The 21718-nt window shown below is 40.8% G+C and overlaps 13 protein-coding genes across 13 annotated transcripts; 5 read left to right on the top strand and 8 right to left on the bottom strand. All coding sequences in view use genetic code 12, as the record gives it.

Moving 5' to 3' along the window:
- Positions 1-226: 226 nt before the first annotated feature.
- CPAR2_304370 (pleiotropic drug resistance family ABC transporter) lies at positions 227-4723 on the top strand (the record flags this gene model as incomplete). The annotated part of the gene is made up of 1 exon (XM_036807825.1): positions 227-4723. One exon carries the CDS (start codon positions 227-229, stop codon positions 4721-4723), a length of 4497 nt encoding a protein of 1498 aa, XP_036664623.1.
- A 78-nt stretch (positions 4724-4801) lies between these two features.
- PTH1 (putative phosphatidate cytidylyltransferase) lies at positions 4802-5950 on the bottom strand (the record flags this gene model as incomplete). The annotated part of the gene is made up of 1 exon (XM_036807824.1): positions 4802-5950. The coding sequence occupies one exon, from the start codon at positions 5948-5950 to the stop codon at positions 4802-4804; it is 1149 nt and encodes a 382-aa protein (XP_036664622.1).
- Positions 5951-6060: 110 nt separating this feature from the next.
- Positions 6061-7572, top strand: THR4 (threonine synthase; the record flags this gene model as incomplete). The annotated part of the gene is made up of 1 exon (XM_036807822.1): positions 6061-7572. The coding sequence occupies one exon, from the start codon at positions 6061-6063 to the stop codon at positions 7570-7572; it is 1512 nt and encodes a 503-aa protein (XP_036664621.1).
- CPAR2_304340 (uncharacterized protein) lies at positions 7569-8876 on the bottom strand (the record flags this gene model as incomplete). Its single annotated transcript, XM_036807821.1, has 1 exon — positions 7569-8876. The coding sequence occupies one exon, from the start codon at positions 8874-8876 to the stop codon at positions 7569-7571; it is 1308 nt and encodes a 435-aa protein (XP_036664620.1).
- Positions 8877-8925: 49 nt separating this feature from the next.
- HEX1 (Hex1p) lies at positions 8926-10602 on the bottom strand (the record flags this gene model as incomplete). Its single annotated transcript, XM_036807820.1, has 1 exon — positions 8926-10602. The coding sequence occupies one exon, from the start codon at positions 10600-10602 to the stop codon at positions 8926-8928; it is 1677 nt and encodes a 558-aa protein (XP_036664619.1).
- A 31-nt stretch (positions 10603-10633) lies between these two features.
- CPAR2_304320 (ubiquinone-binding protein) lies at positions 10634-11155 on the bottom strand (the record flags this gene model as incomplete). Its single annotated transcript, XM_036807819.1, has 1 exon — positions 10634-11155. One exon carries the CDS (start codon positions 11153-11155, stop codon positions 10634-10636), a length of 522 nt encoding a protein of 173 aa, XP_036664618.1.
- Positions 11156-11309: 154 nt separating this feature from the next.
- Positions 11310-11627, bottom strand: RPS25B (40S ribosomal protein eS25; the record flags this gene model as incomplete). Its single annotated transcript, XM_036807818.1, has 1 exon — positions 11310-11627. One exon carries the CDS (start codon positions 11625-11627, stop codon positions 11310-11312), a length of 318 nt encoding a protein of 105 aa, XP_036664617.1.
- A 564-nt stretch (positions 11628-12191) lies between these two features.
- CPAR2_304300 (nucleoporin) lies at positions 12192-14159 on the top strand (the record flags this gene model as incomplete). Its single annotated transcript, XM_036807817.1, has 1 exon — positions 12192-14159. One exon carries the CDS (start codon positions 12192-12194, stop codon positions 14157-14159), a length of 1968 nt encoding a protein of 655 aa, XP_036664616.1.
- Positions 14160-14199: 40 nt separating this feature from the next.
- MDJ1 (Mdj1p) lies at positions 14200-15693 on the bottom strand (the record flags this gene model as incomplete). Its single annotated transcript, XM_036807816.1, has 1 exon — positions 14200-15693. The coding sequence occupies one exon, from the start codon at positions 15691-15693 to the stop codon at positions 14200-14202; it is 1494 nt and encodes a 497-aa protein (XP_036664615.1).
- Positions 15694-15820: 127 nt separating this feature from the next.
- On the bottom strand, positions 15821-17494 carry LAP4 (Lap4p; the record flags this gene model as incomplete). The annotated part of the gene is made up of 1 exon (XM_036807815.1): positions 15821-17494. The coding sequence occupies one exon, from the start codon at positions 17492-17494 to the stop codon at positions 15821-15823; it is 1674 nt and encodes a 557-aa protein (XP_036664614.1).
- Positions 17495-18467: 973 nt separating this feature from the next.
- CPAR2_304270 (SDR family oxidoreductase) lies at positions 18468-19493 on the top strand (the record flags this gene model as incomplete). Its single annotated transcript, XM_036807814.1, has 1 exon — positions 18468-19493. One exon carries the CDS (start codon positions 18468-18470, stop codon positions 19491-19493), a length of 1026 nt encoding a protein of 341 aa, XP_036664613.1.
- A 133-nt stretch (positions 19494-19626) lies between these two features.
- Positions 19627-20874, bottom strand: CPAR2_304260 (ribose phosphate diphosphokinase subunit; the record flags this gene model as incomplete). Its single annotated transcript, XM_036807813.1, has 1 exon — positions 19627-20874. The coding sequence occupies one exon, from the start codon at positions 20872-20874 to the stop codon at positions 19627-19629; it is 1248 nt and encodes a 415-aa protein (XP_036664612.1).
- A 169-nt stretch (positions 20875-21043) lies between these two features.
- Positions 21044-21712, top strand: CPAR2_304250 (uncharacterized protein; the record flags this gene model as incomplete). The annotated part of the gene is made up of 1 exon (XM_036807811.1): positions 21044-21712. One exon carries the CDS (start codon positions 21044-21046, stop codon positions 21710-21712), a length of 669 nt encoding a protein of 222 aa, XP_036664611.1.
- Between the last annotated feature and the right edge of the window lie 6 nt (positions 21713-21718).

Raw genomic sequence — 21718 nt, 5'->3', positions numbered from 1 at the left:
CGTAGTTTTAAGTTTCGTTACGGATTATTCTCTACTTCTAATTTTGTGACCCAAAGTGCATATCTCCGAGTGCAATTGTCCATTACCAAAATCAAAAATTGAACAATGAAAGCAACGTTTCTGTTTCTTCCATCCCTTGATGAGTTAGACATATAAAAAAGATCGTAAAGTTCCAGCTTTTGTATTCATTGAGTCGATTACATTTGCCAACCCACTTTTTTCAATTATGCCAACGACAGAGGAGACTAACGAAGACTCCTACAACAATTTGGAGAAGCAGCAAACTTCTTCCTCATCGTTTGATGCGCCATCGGTACAAGAGTATACAGGATTTGGAGCTCAAGATGTTCACCAATTGGCAAAAACATTGACAAATGAGGATACCACTTCAGCTGCAAGTTTGAAAAGGTACCTCTCACACATGTCTCAGGTTCCTGGTGTGAACCCTGCGGAAGAGGTTGAAGATGAAAGATTAGATCCAAATTCCGACAAATTCGAATCCAAGTTCTGGGTAAAGAATATGAAAAAGTTGATAGAGACACATCCTGACTACTACAAGCCTTCAAAATTGGGTGTTGGTTACAGAAACTTGAGAGCTTATGGTACCGCCAATGATACCGATTATCAACCAACTGTGACAAATGCGCTTTGGAAGTACGCTACAGAGGCGCTAGGTCATTTGAGGAAAGAAGACGAGTCGAAAATGTTCAACATACTTAAGCATATGGATGCTATTATGAGACCTGGTGAGCTTACTGTTGTGTTGGGTAGACCAGGTGCTGGTTGTTCCACCTTGTTGAAGACAATTGCTGTCAACACATATGGTTTTCACATTGGCAAAGAGTCAAAGATCACCTACGATGGATTGACACCAAAAGAGATTGCCAAACACTACCGAGGCGATGTCATCTACTCTGCTGAAACTGATGTCCACTTCCCTCACTTGTCGGTTGGTGATACTTTACAGTTTGCAGCCAGAATGAGAACTCCACAAAACAGAGGCGAGAATGTGGATAGAGAAAAATATGCCGAGCACATGGCTGATGTGTACATGGCCACCTATGGTTTGTTACACACAAAGAATACTAATGTTGGTAATGACTTTGTCAGAGGTGTTTCAGGTGGTGAAAGAAAAAGAGTGTCAATTGCAGAAGCATCATTGAATGGAGCTAATATCCAATGTTGGGATAATGCCACCAGAGGTTTGGATTCGGCTACCGCATTGGAGTTTATCAGAGCATTAAAGACGTCAGCAGCAGTCTTGGACACCACTCCGTTGATTGCCATCTACCAATGTTCACAAGATGCTTACGACTTGTTTGACAAGGTTGTTGTATTGTACGAAGGGTATCAAATCTTCTTTGGTCGCGCTGACAAAGCGAAGGAATTTTTCGTCAACATGGGGTGGGATTGTCCTCAAAGACAAACCACTGCCGATTTCTTGACATCATTAGCGAATCCGGCAGAGAGGAAAGCTCGCCCAGGGTTTGAAGATCAAGTTCCTCGTACAGCTGAAGAGTTTGAAGCACGCTGGAAGAACTCACCTGAGTATGCTGCTTTGATAGAAGAAATTGACGAATATTTTGCTGAATGTGAAACACACAATGTCAAACAAATATACCATGAGTCTCACACAGCAAGACAATCGGACCACATTCGCCCTGCTTCTCCATATACAGTGTCATTTGGGTTGCAAGTGAAGTATTTGATGTACAGAAACTGGTTGAGAACCAAAGGTGATCCGTCTATCACGTTATTCTCCATTTTTGGACAATTGGTAATGGGTCTTATCCTATCATCAATCTTTTACAACATGCTGCCAGATACAGGATCGTTCTACTTTCGTGGGGCAGCGTTGTTCTTGGCTGTGTTGTTTAACGCGTTTTCGTCTCTTTTGGAGATTTTGTCACTTTTTGACGCAAGACCGATTGTTGAGAAGCATAAGAAGTATGCACTTTACCGACCATCTGCAGACGCTTTGGCCAGTATTATAACCGAGTTGCCAACCAAGCTTATGATGTCCATGTCATTCAATTTTGTGTTCTACTTTATGGTTAACTTCAGAAGAAATCCTGGCAGGTTCTTTTTCTATTGGCTCATGTGCGGGTGGTGTACGTTGGTTATGTCACACATGTTTAGATCTATTGGAGCTGTGTCCAACTCGATTGCGGAGGCATTGACTCCAGCCACGGTGATATTGTTGGCAATGACAATCTTTACCGGTTTTGTTATTCCTACGCCAAGTATGTTGGGATGGTCGAGATGGATCAATTACATCAACCCTGTTGGATACGTGTTTGAGTCATTGATGTTGAACGAGTTCCATGGTCGAGAGTTTTCGTGTTCACAATTTGTGCCTTCTGGACCTGATTATCAAAACATTGGACAGAACAATAGAGTGTGTTCCGCAGTAGGGTCTAGACCAGGGAGTAACGTGGTCAATGGTACAGACTATCTTGACTTGGCATATCGGTATTACAACGCACACAAGTGGAGAAACCTAGGCATCACTATTGGATTCGCGGTGTTTTTCTTGTTTGTTTACATTGCCCTCACGGAATTCAACAAAGGAGCTATGCAAAAAGGTGAAATTGTGTTGTTTTTGAGGGGATCTTTGAAGAAGCGGAAACAAAAGAGGATGGAAGAGGCTCATGATTCTGAGTTTGGTGGAATGCCAAACGAAAAAGTGTCACGTGAAGCCGAAGGAGAAGCAGCCAGATTCGAAAAGACCGGTAACGCAGATGAAGGGTCCGTAGGATCAGCTGAGATACCAAGCAATAGGGAGATTTTCTTTTGGAAGGATTTGACTTACCAGGTTAAGATTAAGAGTGAGGATAGGGTCATCTTGGATCATGTTGACGGATGGGTCAAGCCTGGGCAGATTACGGCATTGATGGGAGCATCTGGTGCTGGTAAGACCACATTGTTGAACTGTTTGTCGGAACGAGTTACTACAGGTGTGATTACGGATGGTACAAGATTGGTTAATGGACATTCTCTCGACTCGTCATTCCAAAGATCTATTGGATATGTCCAACAGCAAGATTTGCATTTGCCGACATCGACCGTTAGGGAAGCATTACAGTTTTCAGCATACTTGAGACAATCGAACAAGATTTCCAAGAAGGAGAAGGATGAATATGTTGACTACATTATTGACTTATTGGAAATGACGAGTTATGGTGATGCTTTGGTTGGTGTTGCCGGAGAAGGATTGAATGTTGAACAAAGAAAGCGTTTAACCATTGGTGTTGAGTTGGTTGCCAAGCCCAAGTTGTTGTTGTTCCTTGATGAGCCTACTTCAGGATTGGACTCGCAAACAGCATGGTCGATTTGTAAATTGATGAGAAAGTTGGCAGACCATGGACAAGCTATTTTGTGTACTATCCATCAACCTTCGGCATTATTGTTGCAGGAATTTGATCGTTTATTGTTCTTGCAGAGAGGTGGGCAAACAGTTTACTTTGGAGACTTGGGCAAGGATTTCAAAACTTTGATCAACTATTTCGAAAAGAATGGTGCTGATCCTTGTCCACCAGAGGCGAACCCAGCTGAATGGATGTTGCAAGTTGTTGGAGCTGCACCAGGTTCCCATGCAAAGCACAATTATTTTGAAGTATGGAGAAACTCACAGGAGTACCAAGACGTGAGAAAAGAGATTGCCACTATGGAAACCGAATTGTCTAAGTTACCAAGAGATGAGGACCCGGAAGCTAAATATACTTATGCTGCACCACTTTGGAAACAATACCTAATTGTTACATGGAGAGTTATTGTGCAAGATTGGCGAACACCAAGATATATATACTCCAAAGCCTTTTTGGTCATTTCATCATCAATTTTCAACGGATTTTCATTTTTTAAAGCCAATAGGACACAACAAGGATTACAAAATCAAATGTTTTCAGTGTTTATGTTCTTCATCCCATTCAACACCATGGTTGAACAATTGCTTCCTCAGTATGTGAAACAAAGAGATGTTTATGAAGTTCGAGAGGCACCTTCCAGAACGTTTAGTTGGTTTGCATTCATCACCTCCCAACTTACTGCCGAAATGCCATACCAGATTTTAGTGGGAACAATTGCATTCTTTTGCTGGTACTACCCTCTTGGATTATATGCAAATGCTGAACCTACCGATGCTGTTGATCAAAGGGGTGTTCTTATGTGGCTTTTCATCAACTGTTTTCATGTATACGCCAGCACGATGGGTCTATTATGTGTTTCCTTTATGGAACTTGCTGATAATGCGGCTAATCTTGTGAACCTTTTGTTTACAATGTGTTTAGCATTTTGTGGTGTGTTGGTAACAGGAGATGACATGCCTCGATTCTGGATTTTCATGTATCGCTGTAACCCATTCACATATTTGGTGCAAGGTATGTTGGCTACAGGCTTGGCAAATACGTCGGTGCATTGTAGCAAGACGGAACTATTAACCATTGAGCCACCTAGTGGACAGTCGTGCTCGTCATACATGGAATCGTATTTACAAATGGCTGGTGGGTACATTGATGAGTCCGATGGATGTCGTTTTTGTCAAATGAAGTATACCAACACATTCTTGGACTCGATCAATGCCCGATACAGTGAAAGGTGGAGGAATTTTGGGCTTGTGATTTGTTTCATTGCCGCTAACATTGTGCTTACTGCTGCATTGTATTGGTTAGCAAGAGTTCCAAAGGGAAATAGAGAAAAGGGGAAGAAGAAAGAGGAGAAGTAAGGTAAGGGTGAGTGATATTTAGTTGCCTACAGATTTAATAGTGACCAAAGAAATTGAATAAGTTTAGCCTTTCTTCTCTCAAACACTCTTTCTTCGTTTGGCTAGAGAATACTTTAACGATTTCACAAACCCCGCCGTGAAGAAACCCTTCAAACCTTGTATGATGGAGCTATAGATAATGGTCGAAGTTATCAAGCTCTTTATGTTTTCTGGTAGCTTTTCATCTCTAGCTATTTCCTTGACTGAAGATTCTGGATACTTTCTGTAGAGCTGAGTACGGAATTTCAATGGTAGGCTCGATATTAAATTAATCCTCGTATTCGTCGTTAGGTTGGTTTTGAAGGTGCGGTTAGTTGAATCGTCGTCGGTGATAATTAGGTAGTTTCTGCGAACAAAATATTGTAGTATAGGGTCATACAATTTTTTGAAATACAGAAACTGCTTTGATACAATATTCTTTACCTTGTTTGGATTCTCTCCTCCAATGTACATCCGAAAGTCTCCAAGATATGATATGCTTGTAATTTGTTCATACAACTGTTTTTCGGTAAACAGGTTCGATCGTATAAGGAATATTGCAATGGTCATAGCATTTTTCAAGTTGTACTGATTGAGGAATTTCAACATATCGTCCTCTTTGATGTAATTAACAGGTTTTTGCATCCTTCCTGCAAAATACAACGAGCTCCATTCGCTAAGGTCCATGAACGCGGACCTTCTTGTTGTCACACCGTACTTGGTCAACTTGTTTTTGATAAGAATATAAGGATTGAAATAGATTCCACTTCCTTGCAAAAAGTTGATCACTGTTAGTGACTTTGTTGAATAATGAGATGGATTCTGTTTGACATTTTCATGGTGAAACTTGGCAGTATCATTCACTAGAAAGATGAAATCTAGTTGTTTTTCTTTATCTGGTTTATCATACCCATTTTGGGGAAGTATCCCTGAACCATACCCCACTGCTGCGGAAATTTTCGAATCAAAGGTATTAACTAGATCCACCAATTGCTCCTGTGTTTCCGTTGTGAGGCATTGATTGTCAGCACGGAAATCCTTGGGTATCACTAGTTTGTCGAATCCAGCTGCTCCTTCAGTAATAATTGGCTTATAGTATTTGTCGGAATAGGGAGTTGTCGAGGACACAAATGTCGAAAGGCGCGTTGCAGTGTAGTGGAGGGAACGGAACTGACCGATGATTGCCCGTTGTACGCATATTCGTGACATGGCCGTCCGGTGACTAATTCAGGTGATTTTATTTTATATCGGGTGAAAAATTTGTGAGAAAGAGAAAATTTTAGATCCAGCGTGTAACTCCAAATCCAACAAACCAGCAAATGTCGCCACAAGTATATAGATCAACGAGATCCGATAAACCAAAAGAGTCATCTTTTGAGGATGTCGTAATGACCGGGTTGGCTCCAGATGGAGGTCTTTACTTGCCATCTGAGATCCCCAAACTACCATCCGACTTTCTCGATACGTGGAAGAACATGTCGTTCAATGAATTAGCCTTTGAAATTATGAGATTGTACATCAATGAGCGTGAAATTCCAAATGATGATTTGAAAGATTTAATTAAGCGCTCTTATTCCACGTTTAGGTCACCAGAAGTCACACCGTTAAAGAAGCTTGATGACAAGTTGTATTTGTTGGAATTGTTTCATGGTCCTACTTATGCCTTCAAAGATGTGGCTTTACAATTTGTCGGTAATTTGTTTGAGTACTTTTTAACGAGAAGAAACAGTAAAAAGGGTGATGGAGAACCAAGGGATATCATCACTGTTGTTGGCGCCACTTCTGGTGACACTGGATCGGCTGCTATCTACGGTTTGAGAGGTAAAAAAGATGTCTCTGTATTCATCTTATATCCTACTGGTAGAATCAGTCCTATTCAGGAGGAGCAGATGACAACTGTAGAGGACTCCAACGTACATACGTTATCAGTAAAGGGGACATTTGACGACTGTCAGGATATTGTGAAACTGATCTTTGGAGACAAAGAGTTTAACGACAAGTATCATGTTGGTGCTGTTAATTCAATCAATTGGGCAAGAATTCTAGCCCAACAAACATACTACTTTTACTCTTTCTTCCAGTTGCAGAAGCAAGTCCAAGGAAAAGTCAGATTTGTTGTTCCATCGGGAAATTTTGGTGACATTTTGGCTGGGTACTACGCGTACAAGATGGGATTGCCAGCGGACAAGTTGATCATTGCGACAAATGAAAATGACATTTTGGATAGATTTATGAAATCGGGAGAATATGCCAAACAACAAGAAGTTGGCGTAAAGGCTACTTACTCGCCAGCTATGGATATTTTAATTTCGTCTAATTTTGAGAGATTGTTGTGGTATTTGATTAGAGACAATGTGACTGGAGGAGATGATGAAAAAGCTGGTTCTGTTTTAAATGACTGGATGAAGCAATTGAAAGAGAATGGAAAGTTTGTTGCTCCTCAAAAAGTGGTGGAAAAAGCGAGGGTAGTTTTTGATTCCGATAGAGTTGATAACGATGCCACAATTGAGACCATCAAACACGTTTATTCCACTAACCCGGAAAAGTATGTCATAGATCCACACACTTCCGTTGGTATTAAGACATCTCATAGGTTTATCGAAAAAGATCAAGAGCCTATACAGTATATATCACTTTCAACTGCTCATCCGGCTAAATTCTCCGAGGTTGTCAACAAAGCCCTTCAAGGATTTGAGGGCTACTCTTTCGAGAAAGATGTGTTACCAGAAGAATTGAAGCAGTTGAGTAACAAGGAAAAGAGAATCAAACTTATTGATGAACCAAGTATTGAAAAAGTGAAACAAGCCATCAAAGATGAATTGAAGTTTTAAGTACGTTTATTTATACTCACTTTTCCATCAACGATATCTACCTTGTACCCTACTTCTTGTAAAACACTATCGTCTACCGTTTTCTGCGCTTCTAGGTCAGCGACAAACTGCTGATTTTTCAGATTTTGGTCCAAAAGATACTTCACACATAGAATTGCCTGTTCTTTAATGAATGGATTGTTTTCATCAATTTGGCAGTTTGATAGGACCAACGAAAGCCCACCTATTTCTCGAATGCATTCTTGATTTTGAAAAGACTTGTAGCAATAGTAGGATAGTATTATGATAATGTACGACTTTACATGTGAATAGTTGACGACTTCTTCAATCTTTGATTTCATCGCAAGGCGCTTGACATTGTCGTGTATAACCTTGAAGATTGAGATCAAACGAGGGAGGAACTCGCTATTATGTTCAAAATATTGGACTGTTGCTTTGAATTTTGCAAGCTCAGCAAATATTTGCAAAACATTGGACAATACGCGTTCCAATGTCTCCTCTTTGATAGTCTCGGGATTGAGCTTCGGGGCATACTCTGAATAGATTGACTCAACCCAAATCAATAATCCAAGCAATTGGAAATTGTTCCAGTCTTCCTTTGTCTGAACAACAATGGCTGTAAGATCCAACCATTGGATTTTAACTTCCTCGATTTGCTGGTTAACCCAATTGGAAAAGCTTTCGTGTGTTATTATATCATAAAGAAGATGTACAAACATCTTTGAATCATGGTCAACATTTTCAAAGTCCACTTTGAGGAACAACTTTTGAATTGCACCCAACACATGATTCTCTTTGATTTTTAGGAGACGCAACAAGCTTTCATTCGTCACGTCCAAATCCTCAGTATAAAATTGCCTAAAGAGAAAGTGAATGACCGGAGATGGAAAATCGAGATCACTCCAACTGAACAAGTCATTAATAGACACAACATATTGATTTCGTTGAAAGTTAGCTAAAACTTCCCAATATACTTGTCGTATTTTGATTACCCATTCGTTTACCTCCAACTTCCAAATCTCGTGAAAACTTTGTATCACAAGGGGAAAATAATCAGGATTGAGTGATGGCGCTAAGTTTCTGATAACCAATAAGATACCTCGGTAGATCCGCAATTGTTGCACATTGTTACTAGGGCAATACGCCAATGCAGGTCTGATGGACTCCAAACTCTGCACTTTCAAACTAGATGAAAGCTCAACTAGATTAGATAATACGGACAATTGTTGCTCAAAACTACCATCACTTGAGCTCTTTAACCATTGTAAGCTCAGTTCTATGCCTGCATTCACTTCTGATGCCATTGAAAATGAAGAGAGAAGTTTACATGTTTTATTTCCGCGTTCGATTTTTTTACGTCTCTATCGACTTTTGCATCACATCACAAGCATGTGGGTTTAACAAACAATATTTAGGTGACAACGGGGACACATGATACCCCAACTTCACTAAAAGCTCTCGAAATAGAAGTATCCTCGTGCTAAAGTCGTACAACTTCAAACCGTTTTCGTCTCTGTTTCCACTCCATAGGGACTCTGCCAATGCAGCTGATCTCGGCCATAATTTAGTTGTTAAAACTGTCAGGTCCACTTGCTCTGACCAAAGTACTGCCTCAGCTCCTATTACCCTACCTCTTTCAACCTTTGTTAAGTTTCGCAAAAAATCAAACGAGTAAATTCGTTGCCACGTTTTGTACGGGCTGCACCAGCTACCACCTTTGCCTTCATTGAAGTGCTCATTCTCAGGAAAGTCTGAGTATCGAAAGTCATTTGTTAGAAACCCGCCATATCCGCAGTCGAGGTACAAATGGTCTGCCAGAGACACTATAACGTCATACCCCTTATTGGTTATGCTTTTTATATGAGAAGCTTCGTGCCACACCTGCACTGTGATATTTTTGGGAAGCTCTGCAACAGCGCCCTCAGACGTTAAGACATCATCCCACATAATCAATTTTCTTCCCTGGACACCGTTGAGAATGGGCAATGCCAAACGGAGATACCTGCTCGTGATATCGCTCAACGTTTGATTGTTGAACCACTCTTGTGGATAACATTTTTCTTGTAATTCATCATTTCCAACATGAAAATATTCTTCAGTAAAAATCTCACTTAATTCATTGTACACATCTTGGATCACCAGGTAAGTTTTGTTGTTCAAAATATCAAGCTGACCTGGAGGCGGTTCCACAGCATACCCATTCCAAAAATTGCATCCACACATGACAAGTGCGGGATCAACTTGTCTCCAACCCGCTCTAGCATGGCCAGGTATATCGAGCTCGGGTACGACTCTAACACCTCTCTCCCTAGCATATGTTAGAACTAGTTTCAAGTCTTTGATCGTGTACGTCTCTTGCGCGGAATATGCGTCAAGCAGCATTTCTGGGTGACACTCTAAAATCAATGGCCAGCTTTGCGTATCAACCAAATGCCAATGCAAAGTATTCATCTTGACGGTTGACATAATATCAATTTGCCGAAGGATCGATTCCACTGGGAGGAAATTTCGTGCAGAGTCAATCATTATCCCTCTGTGTGGAAATCGTGGATAATCTCGTATCAGCACCGACCCTTCTAACATGAACCGGCCGTGCTTGTAGATTATCAACTGCTGAAGTGTTGTGAATGCATGCAATGCTCCCCAAATTGTTCCACTCTTGATCGTTACACCAGCTTCGGAGACAATCAAGTTGTACGATTCATCAACACCAAGTTGTAATTCAGCCTTGTAATCAAGTATCTCTACATGAATGATAGACGACTCCATTTTCGAAAAAGTTTCAATTAGTCTTTCACTTGATTTATACTCGTATGGTGACCACTCGGCCCTTTCAATGTTTCTCACCATTTTTTGAAGTGCTTTATCAAGCACAGGATTAGCAACATTCAATTGTAGCCGCTCAACTTCAATGCCAATCAAACCATCTTCTATCCATTTCACTCTATGTGGCTGCGGTAACGGATTCACATCTATTGTCCACACAGTTTGAATGATAGTCACAAACAAGAGTAAGTGATGCAAGTGCATTCTTTTTGTATCAAAAGTTTATTAAAAGAATCTATAATTTTTGTAATCTATTGGATTGTCTTTTCAACTGCTGAAGCCTACCTTCAAAAGCTCCAATCATGATGTTTGTTACTTGAGGAGCAAACATAAAGCTAAGTTTATCGTAAATCGGGTTCTTGAACTTGTACAACAATGTAAAGTCTACTCTGCATTTATCGCCACTTGCTGCAGGGTTGAACTTCCATTCCGTCTCCAACTCATGAAACAAATCTAACTCAATACTCCTTGCGTGGACTTTTTCATTCTCTTTACACGTCAACAGACATTCAAACTTTTCTGTGATATCCTTCCATCCAACTTTCAACCCCGCTTTCCTTGGTTGTTGTTGCTCATCTCTTTGCGATACAAATGAGTCTTCAACAAATGGCACGAAATTTTTGTAATTGTTCACTTCACTGACAATTTTGTAAAGTTGCAGGGGAGTTCCGTTAAGAACTCGAGTAATGCTATATGCCTGTGGCTTTGTAGATCCAAAAAATGATCTTGTGAAGCATAATAGTTGTCGTTTGTACATTTGGTTACCTGGTGATGCAAAATAAGAAAAAGTTATAGCCCACCGTTTTCCACCAGTTTATATCTACATCAATTATTGCTAACTTTCAAAAACGAGAATGTGTTTTATTACATGATTATAAAAAAGGTCGTGATAATTATACATTTACCAAAATTTATTGAGCACGAGTGTAGATGTATTGTTTAGAGTGCTTCAATACTGGAGTAATGATACCATCACTTTCCAATTGTCTCAAAGCAACACGAGCGAGGGAGCCACCAATCTTCAATCTGTCAACCAATACGGAAACTGAAACGTATTTATAAGTTGGGACATCCTTCAAAATTCTGTCGTATTTTTCTTGGTCCAAAATGACAAGATGTTGAGCCTTGTCCTTAACCTTTCCTTTGTTCCACTTCTTTTTACCCTTTTTACCACCAGCTAAAGCGGCAGCAGCTTTAGCAGCTTTAGTTTGTTGAATCTTTGGTGCCATGCTAAATCTTTAGTTAGTACTTCTGGATTATAAATGTGACTGATATTGGCAGACAAGAGAAACAGGACACGTGGGAAATGCCTTCAGTCCTGTTTCGTTTTTTTTGAATCACCCATCCAATATCACATATATTCCTTGTGGCTCAACATACTTTTATGGTTGGTATAAAGATAACTTAACTTAAACTGAGGTATTTTTTTCAGTTATCAGTTTTGAAAACGGGTGTGGGTACTTTTTCTTTTTTCTTTCTCTCAATTGTACACGACCCTATTAGAGGAAAGTCCCAATAATGCACGTGATTAGGGCTACAGACATAGATGATCACGATGGTGACGTTAATACACCATTGCATGAAGGTAAAGCACTTTGTCTATCTCGTCAGGCGCATGAAAATGCTGACGGCAATGCATGTCCTTAATTCTGCATTGTTGAGCTCAAAGATTGGTGTAGAATCCGAAGGTATTACATGGTAGCGTTTCATCCTCTCTTGATGCCCAATAACAAATTCACAGGCACCGGAGCAATATCATCGCATACAACTATCGTCTGCATCAACAACAAGTCATGGCTAAGAGACAGGCGACCGAGCAAATCACGCGAGAAGCGTTCCACGACGATGTTTCGGATGATAATGAAGAGCGGCCAAAGCAAGCCACATCTCAGATATTAGCTCAAAGAAAGATCCTAAAACCAAGAGGTAAATTAGGGGAAGGTACTGGCAGTGCAAAAAAGTCAGTTTTTCAAGCACCACTGGGCGACACCTTCCAGTTCAACCCACCAGCTTCAAACACTGTTTTTCCAATTGCACGTCCGAAAGCCGATGATGAAGCAAACAAGATTAGGGCTTTGAATATCAATTTCGTCAACAAAATCAACGAATCGAATAAAGCAAGCGCCATCGCTGACCTTACTCCCATAGCTGAAAAGTATATCAAGTACTACAAGGAAATCAAGAATGGTACTATGCCAAATGTGGCAACTGTCAGTGCAGCTCAGTCAGAGAATATCCGGGAAGACCAATCAAGCAGTGATGATGAGGCAAATGAAACAGAAAGCAAAAAGGAGGTCAAAATTGAAGGACCAAAGTTTAGTTTTAACCCCAAACCTACATCATCATCATCGTCTCCATTCACATTTGATCCCAAGAAGATTGCAAAATTGAATGAAAAAGATTCGGATGACTCCGATGATGATGTACCCATTCAAGGACCAACATTTAAATTTGATAAACCTATACAGGATAATATATTCAAATTGAAAGGCGCTTCCAGCACAGATAAAGAAGTTGCCTCTAATAACACAGATAAGACGAATTCGGGAGTATCGACTCAACCACTATCACAAACTACATTCGGGGCAGGCCCTCAATCGACCCCGTCGATTTTTAGCTCGGCCTCTAATTCTGCATTTAATATTGGAGCAAATCTGAAAGAAACAGGTGAAAAAGAGATTGCCAAACCAGCAGATGCAAACTCTCTTTCCAACCCAACAAACACGCCTGGGCTATTCAAGTTTGGATCTACTGGACCAGCTTTTGGTGCAAGCTCCTCTGAGAAACCATCTACTATTTTCAGCTTTGGTGCAAAGACTGAGCAAACTGCACTGGGAGCAAATGCATCCAATCCTGTATTCCCTTCTTTTGGAGAAAAACCAGCTGGATCGACATCATGTATTCCAGCTTTCAATTTTGGAGCAAAGCTGGCGACTACAGGTCCACTGGCTGGATCAGAGAAATCTTCTAGCTCTGAAGGAGCCACCACTTTGGGACTATTTGGAACCAAGCCCACAGAAAGTGCAACGACAAAGTCATTTCAATTTGGTGGGAGCACATCTTTTGGAGGAGCCAAAGCATCCAGTACACCATTCACGAGCAATGCATTCAACCAAAACGCAACCGACAAACCCGCTGCTTCCGAATCAAGCAAAAGCGGATTTGTATTTGGACAAAAGCCTGAAGCCTCTTCCGGTCAGTCGCCCGCTAACGCTTTTGGAAATGCTACCACAAACATTTCTGCTCCCTCTGGTAACCCATTTGGTGGGCTAGGGTCCACTTTCCAGTGGGGCAAACAAAGCGCGCCTGATAAAGAGGAAGACAAACGAGACGATGATAAGGTTGAGGAACACGAAGTGGAGGGCAATTTTATTCCCGTAGCTCAAATGAATGATAAAAAGGAAGTACAATCTGGTGAAGAAAATGAAGAGGCCAAATTCACAATTCGAGCCAAATTGATGGAATTTGATGCATCAAACACCACCAATCCATACGTAAATAAAGGCTTGGGAGAATTGAAAGTGTTGCGAAATGAGGAAACTTCAAAGTCTAGAGTAGTCATAAGAGCAGACGGCAGTCTCCGTGTACTTTTGAATACGTTATTGTCCAAAGATGTTTCTTACAGTTCAATGGGCAATGGATCATTGGTTCGTATACCCGTTTTCAGCGGTGAGAATAAAATTGAGACGTACGTGGTCAAAGTAAAGACTGCCGATGACGGCAAAGAGCTTTTAAAGACCATTGAGGATTTGAAGTCTTAATTTGATTATAAAAACCCTAATCTATGTACATGTAAGTCTATCATTTCTCATTGTCTTTGTTCTGTTTATCTGCGTCAAAATTGAAAAATTTGCCCAACACTTTTCCAATTCTTGCCAATTTTGATGGATGCAAATCTTTCTCGTCAACCTCTTGGTATTTTTCATTATTTAAGCTATCTTCAAGTTCCGATTGCCAGTCTGCGTCAGTCCTGTTTGCAAGCTTATCATTAAAAGCATCAGCCAATGCTTCAAGGAGAGCCGTTTGTGTGGGATTCTCGGGAACCAAAGTTCTCACATTTAGCACAACGTCCAAGTTACCTCTGTCATTCATGTTCCTATTGATCGGTACACCTCTTTCTGGGATAGTTAATCTCCTTCCTGATTGAACGCCAGGTCTGATTTTCAACTTGATTTTTTGTCCATCCAATGTTGGCACCACGATCTCACCACCCAAAGCTGCTGTAGTCATAAGAATTTCTTGATTCACTACTAAATCATTCTTTTCACGTTTAAACACAGGGTCCTTTTGCACACTAACTCTAACAATCAAATCACCGTTGTGAACTTGGTTATACTCGTCTTTTGTCACCATTGGAGCATCACCGGCCCCTGGGACACGAATTCTGGCACCATCACTGATTCCCGGGGGGATATCAATGGTGGTGGATTTTGGCACTTCTTGTACTCCATTTCCATGACAAGTGCCACATTCGTCAGACCTTGAAATAGACACACCCGAACCTTGACACGTTGGACATGTGGATGCCATATGGAAACCTCCCATTACATGAGTTGTTTGTCCAGATCCATGGCATGTTGGACAAGTCTTCTTTTTGGCACCCTTCTTCAACCCACTACCCTTGCATGTCCCACATGAGTCAACGACTTTGTAGTTGATTGTGACTTTACTTCCAAAAATACTATCCTTAAATGGTATCAGCTTCAAAACCTCAACATTGTCACCTACGTGCTCAGTGACAAAATGTGCTCTTCCGCCACCTCTTCCTCCCGTGGTACCTCTTCCTCCAGCAAATGCTTCTCTAAACAAATCTTCGAAATCAAATCCCATACCTGAAAATGGGTTGCCACCACTGCTTGATCTGCCAAAGCCTCCTGCTCCTCCAAAACCGGCAAACGGGTTTCCACCTCCTGCACCTCCTGCACCTCCACCAGCTCCACCAAATGGATTGGGGTTCCCATTTTCGTCAAATGCACTAGGACCAAATTGGTCAAACTGCGACTTCTTTTCCTTATCTCGTAAAATTTCATAACTCTGTTGTATCTTGTGGAATTTCTTTTCGACATCCTTTTCCTTATTCACATCTGGATGGTACTTCTTGACCAAATCGTAGTATGCCTTTTTTATCTGCTTTGCGTCTGCTGATTTATCTACACCTAAGATTTGGTAAGGATCGTAATCTATGAGCCTTTTGATTGATGGATGAAAGAATCTGGCCGCAATTAACGGTCTGAAATGCGCGTGGCCTCCCTTCTTAATAGCATTGCGTCGTAATATGAACGCTGGTATTCTCATTGTTAGCTAATGTTAAATAGATTTCCTGTGTGGGGTGTAGTTATGATGATGGTCCTTAAGATATAGAGATGGAAAATTAAAATGCATCGAAATTTCTATGTGATTCCATTTGTGAGAGTTGGTAGCGCTATATCTTCATACCGTCAAGGGCATCCTTCCATTTCAAAAACACCTCCTTGAAGAAGAGAACACCTATGCCCACATCCTTATACCCCATAACACTTCTTATTGAATGCATGCTCAAAATTGGCATACCAACATCTATGATGAGTTTTGCTCCGTTTAATCCTCGTCTTGCGTCTGACATTATGGGACCGATTGTTCCTCCAGATCGCGAATCGTTTCTTATATGAAACTCTTGTAATCTGATTCCTAGCAAATCCTTCACTACTCTATCCAAAAATTCTTTACCCAAACTGTCACTCAATACATGGCCGTTCGAATCAAACTTTATCGAAGGACCCACATTGGGCAATGGGTAGTTTCTTTTCAAATAGACCTCTCTAAAATTAGGGTTGAAAGCGTGTGTGACGTCGCTGGATAGGAGTACTGTATTTTTGATCAATCTTGCTGTTTTCTCCTCGATGTGTTGTCCATTGCATTTACCGGACACCAACGACTTTAAATTATCAATTAGAAACCCACCAAACGCACCGGTTGACGTCAAGCTTCCAATTTCTTCGTTATTTGCCAAGTAAACTCCACTGAGGCCATCGTAATCATCAATACTAGCACCATTGAGAAATTGTTGGGAAAACTCAAGCAACCCATAGATCGAATCGAATGCGCATAACCTATCATCCAAGCTGGCCAGATATATAAACTCATTCTCGAGGCCGCCTCTGCAACTGGGATGAGCATCAACCAAATCCAAATCAATGTCCACGATAGACTCCAAGGTGACTCCAGATAGTTGACATATGTACCGAAGCAAGCTTAATGGGTGACGCTTATAAAATTTGGATTGCTTTTCTTCCTCCGTTGGCTCTAGTTCCACCGACATATATGAGCATATTGGCACGGCTTGGGTCTGTATGTTGTATTGTTTATCATCACCTGCGAACCCGGACTCCGGTACAAATGCAATTGGTTTGGGATAAGAGTTGATTAGTTTTCGCGATACTTTTCCAGTTTTAGAGTCACGTATCAAAACAGCGCCGGCCAAACTAAATTCCCTATTGAGCCAATTCTTGTTCAAGCTTCCTGAGTAAGGTACAACTCCAAGCAACTCGTACCCTTTTACCTTCTCCCTCAACAGCCCCTTCGGATTTAATTTCACACTCAAGGCATCACAATGGCACCCAACAAAACATGAGCCATTTTCTGGTTTCCACTTTCCTCCAATTACAAATGCTATCAAGCACTGGTCGGAACGATTGGTGTAGTAAAAGCCGGGAGCTAACTTTTCTATTGGCACAGATTGTGGTAGCCATTGAAAACCCTCGTTTCCCAAGACGGACTTAAAATGTGATATTGTATGGTACGTTGTGGGGTTCTCATTCATGAAGTTGATGAATTTTACTGCGTAATTTTCGTAGTAGTTATCGTGCGGGTCTGCATGGAGGGCATCTGTAGTTTGCCTGCCCAGCATGCGACTCGGATCAATCCTTGATTCTGGAGGTGCAGTGTATGTAGCAGTTTCAGCACCAACAATTGACCAATTCTCGAGAGACTCAGAGCTGATCGAGTATGGGGTCGAATAATCCTGTGTCAAATCTTCTTCACTCAGAGTGTTCTCTTTAGAAAGGGCGCAATCTTCGTCATCTGTGGTGAGAGATACCACACTTTCCACGTCATCCATGATGGCGAAGTTTCCATTGATCGACTATGAATTGAAGATTTGTATTTGTGCGAGAAAAGCTACCGTGAATTATTTGTGCTGCACCATACTCTAATTGGTAAGAAAATACAGGAGCACAGCTCGCCAATAGTGACGAGAAATGTTCAGTATCAACTGGAAAGAGCATTCTTGGAACGATTTGTAGGATGGAGGTCATACTCGGGCCTTTCGATGCAGTACCTCAAGTTGTGACAATTTTGGCACAAAATTCAACTGAAAAATCGGAGTGGATACTTTCATGGATTATACAATGATGTTTGATGGTTAAAGTTCATCTTTTTACGCGAATTACGTTCATGATCATCTTCTTAGAGTGAGCAACAACAATCTCTTGGAAAATGAGCAGTTAATGTTGGTGCAAGCTCTCACCATGACCAGTGAGCTCAATTGTTGCATAATTACGCAATTGCAACAATATTGCTTGCCTAGAATAAGCAGCAAACACTGTTTGTTTCCGATAATCTTTCAGCGAAATCCATCACTTTGAAATTGAATTCTCCTGTGGTTACCCCGAACCACAGTTTGTGTCTCACACTGTGAATGTTGCGCTACAAAACATAATTGTCAATTTCTCGGGTATCAATTGTATTACGAGCCCCCATCCAACAGCACTGCCTTATGGGCACATATATACTTGGACATTCCCAACTTTGGTAATACCGATTTTTTTTCAGAATTGGATTTCCGAATACTTTGGTGCAGGAAGGTGAAAATCGTATGGTACATAGTTGCTGAATGCGATTCTTTGTTCGCGTTGACACAATGTCAAAAACGTTTTCTGGAAATTTCAATTGCTCGGCCGAAGTTTCTCGGCCGGGAATATAGCAATTTTAATCTTTGCAGCCACAGCGTTGTATATCTGTGAAATATAAAAGGGGCCACAATGCCCTGCCTCTGCAATTGACTGCTTAATAACTTCTCACCCAACATCCGAATGTCATCAGAAAACGTTGTATTCATCAGTGGAGCCACTGGATTTATTGCCCAACACATTGTCAAATTCTTACTTGAAGCTGGTTATAAAACCATTGGATCCGTTAGATCAGAAGAAAAAGGTAAACACTTGAAATCATTGCTCAAGTCTGCTGGTCTCAAATCTGATTTGTTCAGTTATGTCGTTGTTGAGGATATCGGAGCCAAAGGTGCATTTGACGAAGCTTTGAAAGCCAACCCAGATGTCACTGTTTTCTTACACACTGCATCACCATTTACATTTGAAGTTCACGATGTTGAAAAGGACTTGTTGAAACCAGCCATCGAAGGTACAACCAATGCACTCAATGCCATTAAGGTATACGGTAAGAATGTAAAAAGAGTGGTCGTTACCTCATCATATGCTGCCATTACGGGCTTTGCAGATTCGGCCACTCCAGGTAAAGAAGTTAATGAAGATTCATGGAATCCAATTACCTATGAACAAGCTTTAGCCAACCCATTCACTGGTTACGTTGGATCAAAGAAACTTGCCGAAAAGGTTGTGTGGAACTTTGTTGATGAACAGAAACCAAATTGGGAGGTTACTGTTATCAACCCAGTTTATGTCTTTGGACCACAAACATTTGAGGTTAAGGACAAGTCTAAGTTGAACACCTCAAATGAGGTTATCAATAACATCTTGATTTCTGGAAAAAAGAAGGAAGAACCACAACAATATGTCGGATATTTCATCGACGTCAGAGACGTTGCAAAAGCCCACATTGTCGCTTTTGAAAAGAAGGAGGCTGCTGGCCAAAGATTGTTTTTGGAAGAGGCTTCATTTACTACTGCCGAAATCTACAATATTATTGAAAAAGACTTCCCCCAGTTGAAATCTGAATTACCCAAATTGGATGAATCAAAGGCTCCAAAATTTGAGGATACTGAAAGTGTCATAAACAATGAAAAGACAAGAAAAATCTTGGGCTTTAAATTTATCGATTTGAGAAAGACAATTGATGATACGATTGCACAATTGGTGTAAGCGTAGCATAGTAGTAAATTTTATATAGATTTAGACAGTTTTTTAGTTTACATATTCTAGAGAAAGCAAAGCCCATCTTTTGCCCAGCATATTTCCTCTGCAATTCATTTATAAATATGTCGACTTTATTAAACTAATCTATAGCCGCCAAAGAGTCAAATAAAACCGAGATGGACTCCCCAAAATGGTCTCTTCTAATACATTCAGCAAAAATGGGCGACACATCAATAACCACAAGCTTTTCCTTGTGTTGATCAATTTGTTCCTTCGAAATAGGATACGTATTTGTCACCACAATTTTATCAATACATTCAGAGTCAGTCAAACGTTGCAAGCATGAGTCGTTAAATACACCGTGTGTACCAACAACATAAACAGCTTTAGCTCCACAATTCAACCTCAAATGTTCTGCAGCAGCAATAAACGAATTTGGTTTGTCAATCATGTCATCCAAGATAATGGCCACTTTGTCCTTGACATCACCCACTAAAGTGATTAACTTCTCCTCGACCAATGGCTCATCCTCATCGTCCGAGTTAGCAGCATCGTATGAGCCACCTAAAACGTCGCTGTCAATAATGTTTGAGTTGGTCAAGTGACCACTGCCATTGGAATTGTCCTCCTTTGAGTCTTTGCACTGATAATCATCATCAACAACGTGCCCTTGAACAATACGAGCAGTTTGCAACTCGTTAACAATATTGTCCTCTTCATCCGCTTCTATGCCATCATCATTGACAATTTTGGCCCTCTTTAAAGCTTTTTTCTTGGCATACTCGTCCTGAGTTCTTCTCCTGTCAGTGTGAATCATGGCAAAATTGATCTTTAGACTATCAGCCAAAGCCGTCACTCTTTTGGTTCCTCCAGGGTTTTTCGATACAACAACTGAAGTCTCCCATGCTTCTATGTTGTGGCGAATCCATCTTGCCAATGTGGGAGCCCCAAATAAATTGTCCACTGGAACAGTGAAAAAACCTTGCATTTGACTAGCATGGAGATCCATACTCACGACATGGTCGGCTCCTGCCATTACCAACAAGTTAGCCAACATCCTAGCGGTGATTGCGCCTCTGTGTTTCTTCATTTTGCTCTGCTTGCTATAAGGAAACTGAGGAATCACTGCAGTAATCTTGTTTGCACTACCCCCACGACAAGCACTTATCAAAATCAAAAGCTCCATAATATGATCATTTATGTTTGACGATCCACTTTGGATAATGTATACATCTTCATCTCTCACACTAACACCAATTTGGACTGAAGTTTCTCCATTGCTAAATTTCTTCAACGTACAAGGAGCTGGCTCTACCCCCAATCTCTCACAGACCAATTGGCCCAACTCCGGATGAGATGATCCAACAAAGATCTTGCACTTGCGCATTTCAATAAGTGGCGACAACGTGGCTGGGAAATTATATGTGTCGGTGGTATGATCTTGACGAGATAGAGCTCATCAGAATGGAAAAAAGAAAAAAAAAAAAAAAAGAAGGCACGTTTTGTGGGATGGAGAGTTTTGATGAATTTTTTTTCCATCATTGTCACACTATGCAATGGAAAGGTTGCAGCAAAAGATTCAGGCAAATAGAGATGTTGTAAGAAGATCCAAATTCTTCAATGAAATCAAATCATCAATAGATGTTCCTTTCACATGTATACGGTGTCTCGCTTTAGGCTCGCCGACACAGAGCTCCGATTCCAGATACCAATACGCTTTGTTACTCGAGTTAATTGATTGGTTAGGAGTTACAAACGTCTCCATCTACGATCCAGTGTTTACAGAAGACGACAAGCAATTGTTTGGCAGCTTCAGTATCGAGGAAACGTTTGACCTACCGCAGGATCAAAATGTGCTCTTTTACATACCTCATTTACCGCTTGAAGTTATGGAACAGGTAGTTAACAATGAACAGCCAGTCTATTTTTTAGGGAATGATGTGATTGTTCATACTGATCGCTTGACAAAGAGGAAATTAGCGGAACTATACCCCAGCATGGCCGTAATGGTCCAATATTCAAGCAATGACTCAAAATTAGATGACGGGTTTACAAAAGTTGCAAAAACTAGAAAACTGTATAAAGAACCCGAGGTAACCTATAATTTCGATTCCGTTTACTTTAAAAAAGTTGAGATTGTTCGTTACCAAAACAACTTCAACAAAAGTGATCCCTGGGGCAATTCGTTTTCAGATTTAGCACTACATAGACTTGTCACGAAATAAATTGTT

This window comes from Candida parapsilosis, contig 005806, assembly GCF_000182765.1.
Source record: "Candida parapsilosis strain CDC317 annotated contig 005806".
Classification (NCBI taxonomy): domain Eukaryota; kingdom Fungi; phylum Ascomycota; class Pichiomycetes; order Serinales; family Debaryomycetaceae; genus Lodderomyces; species Lodderomyces parapsilosis.
This window is presented reverse-complemented; position numbering and strand designations above follow the sequence as displayed.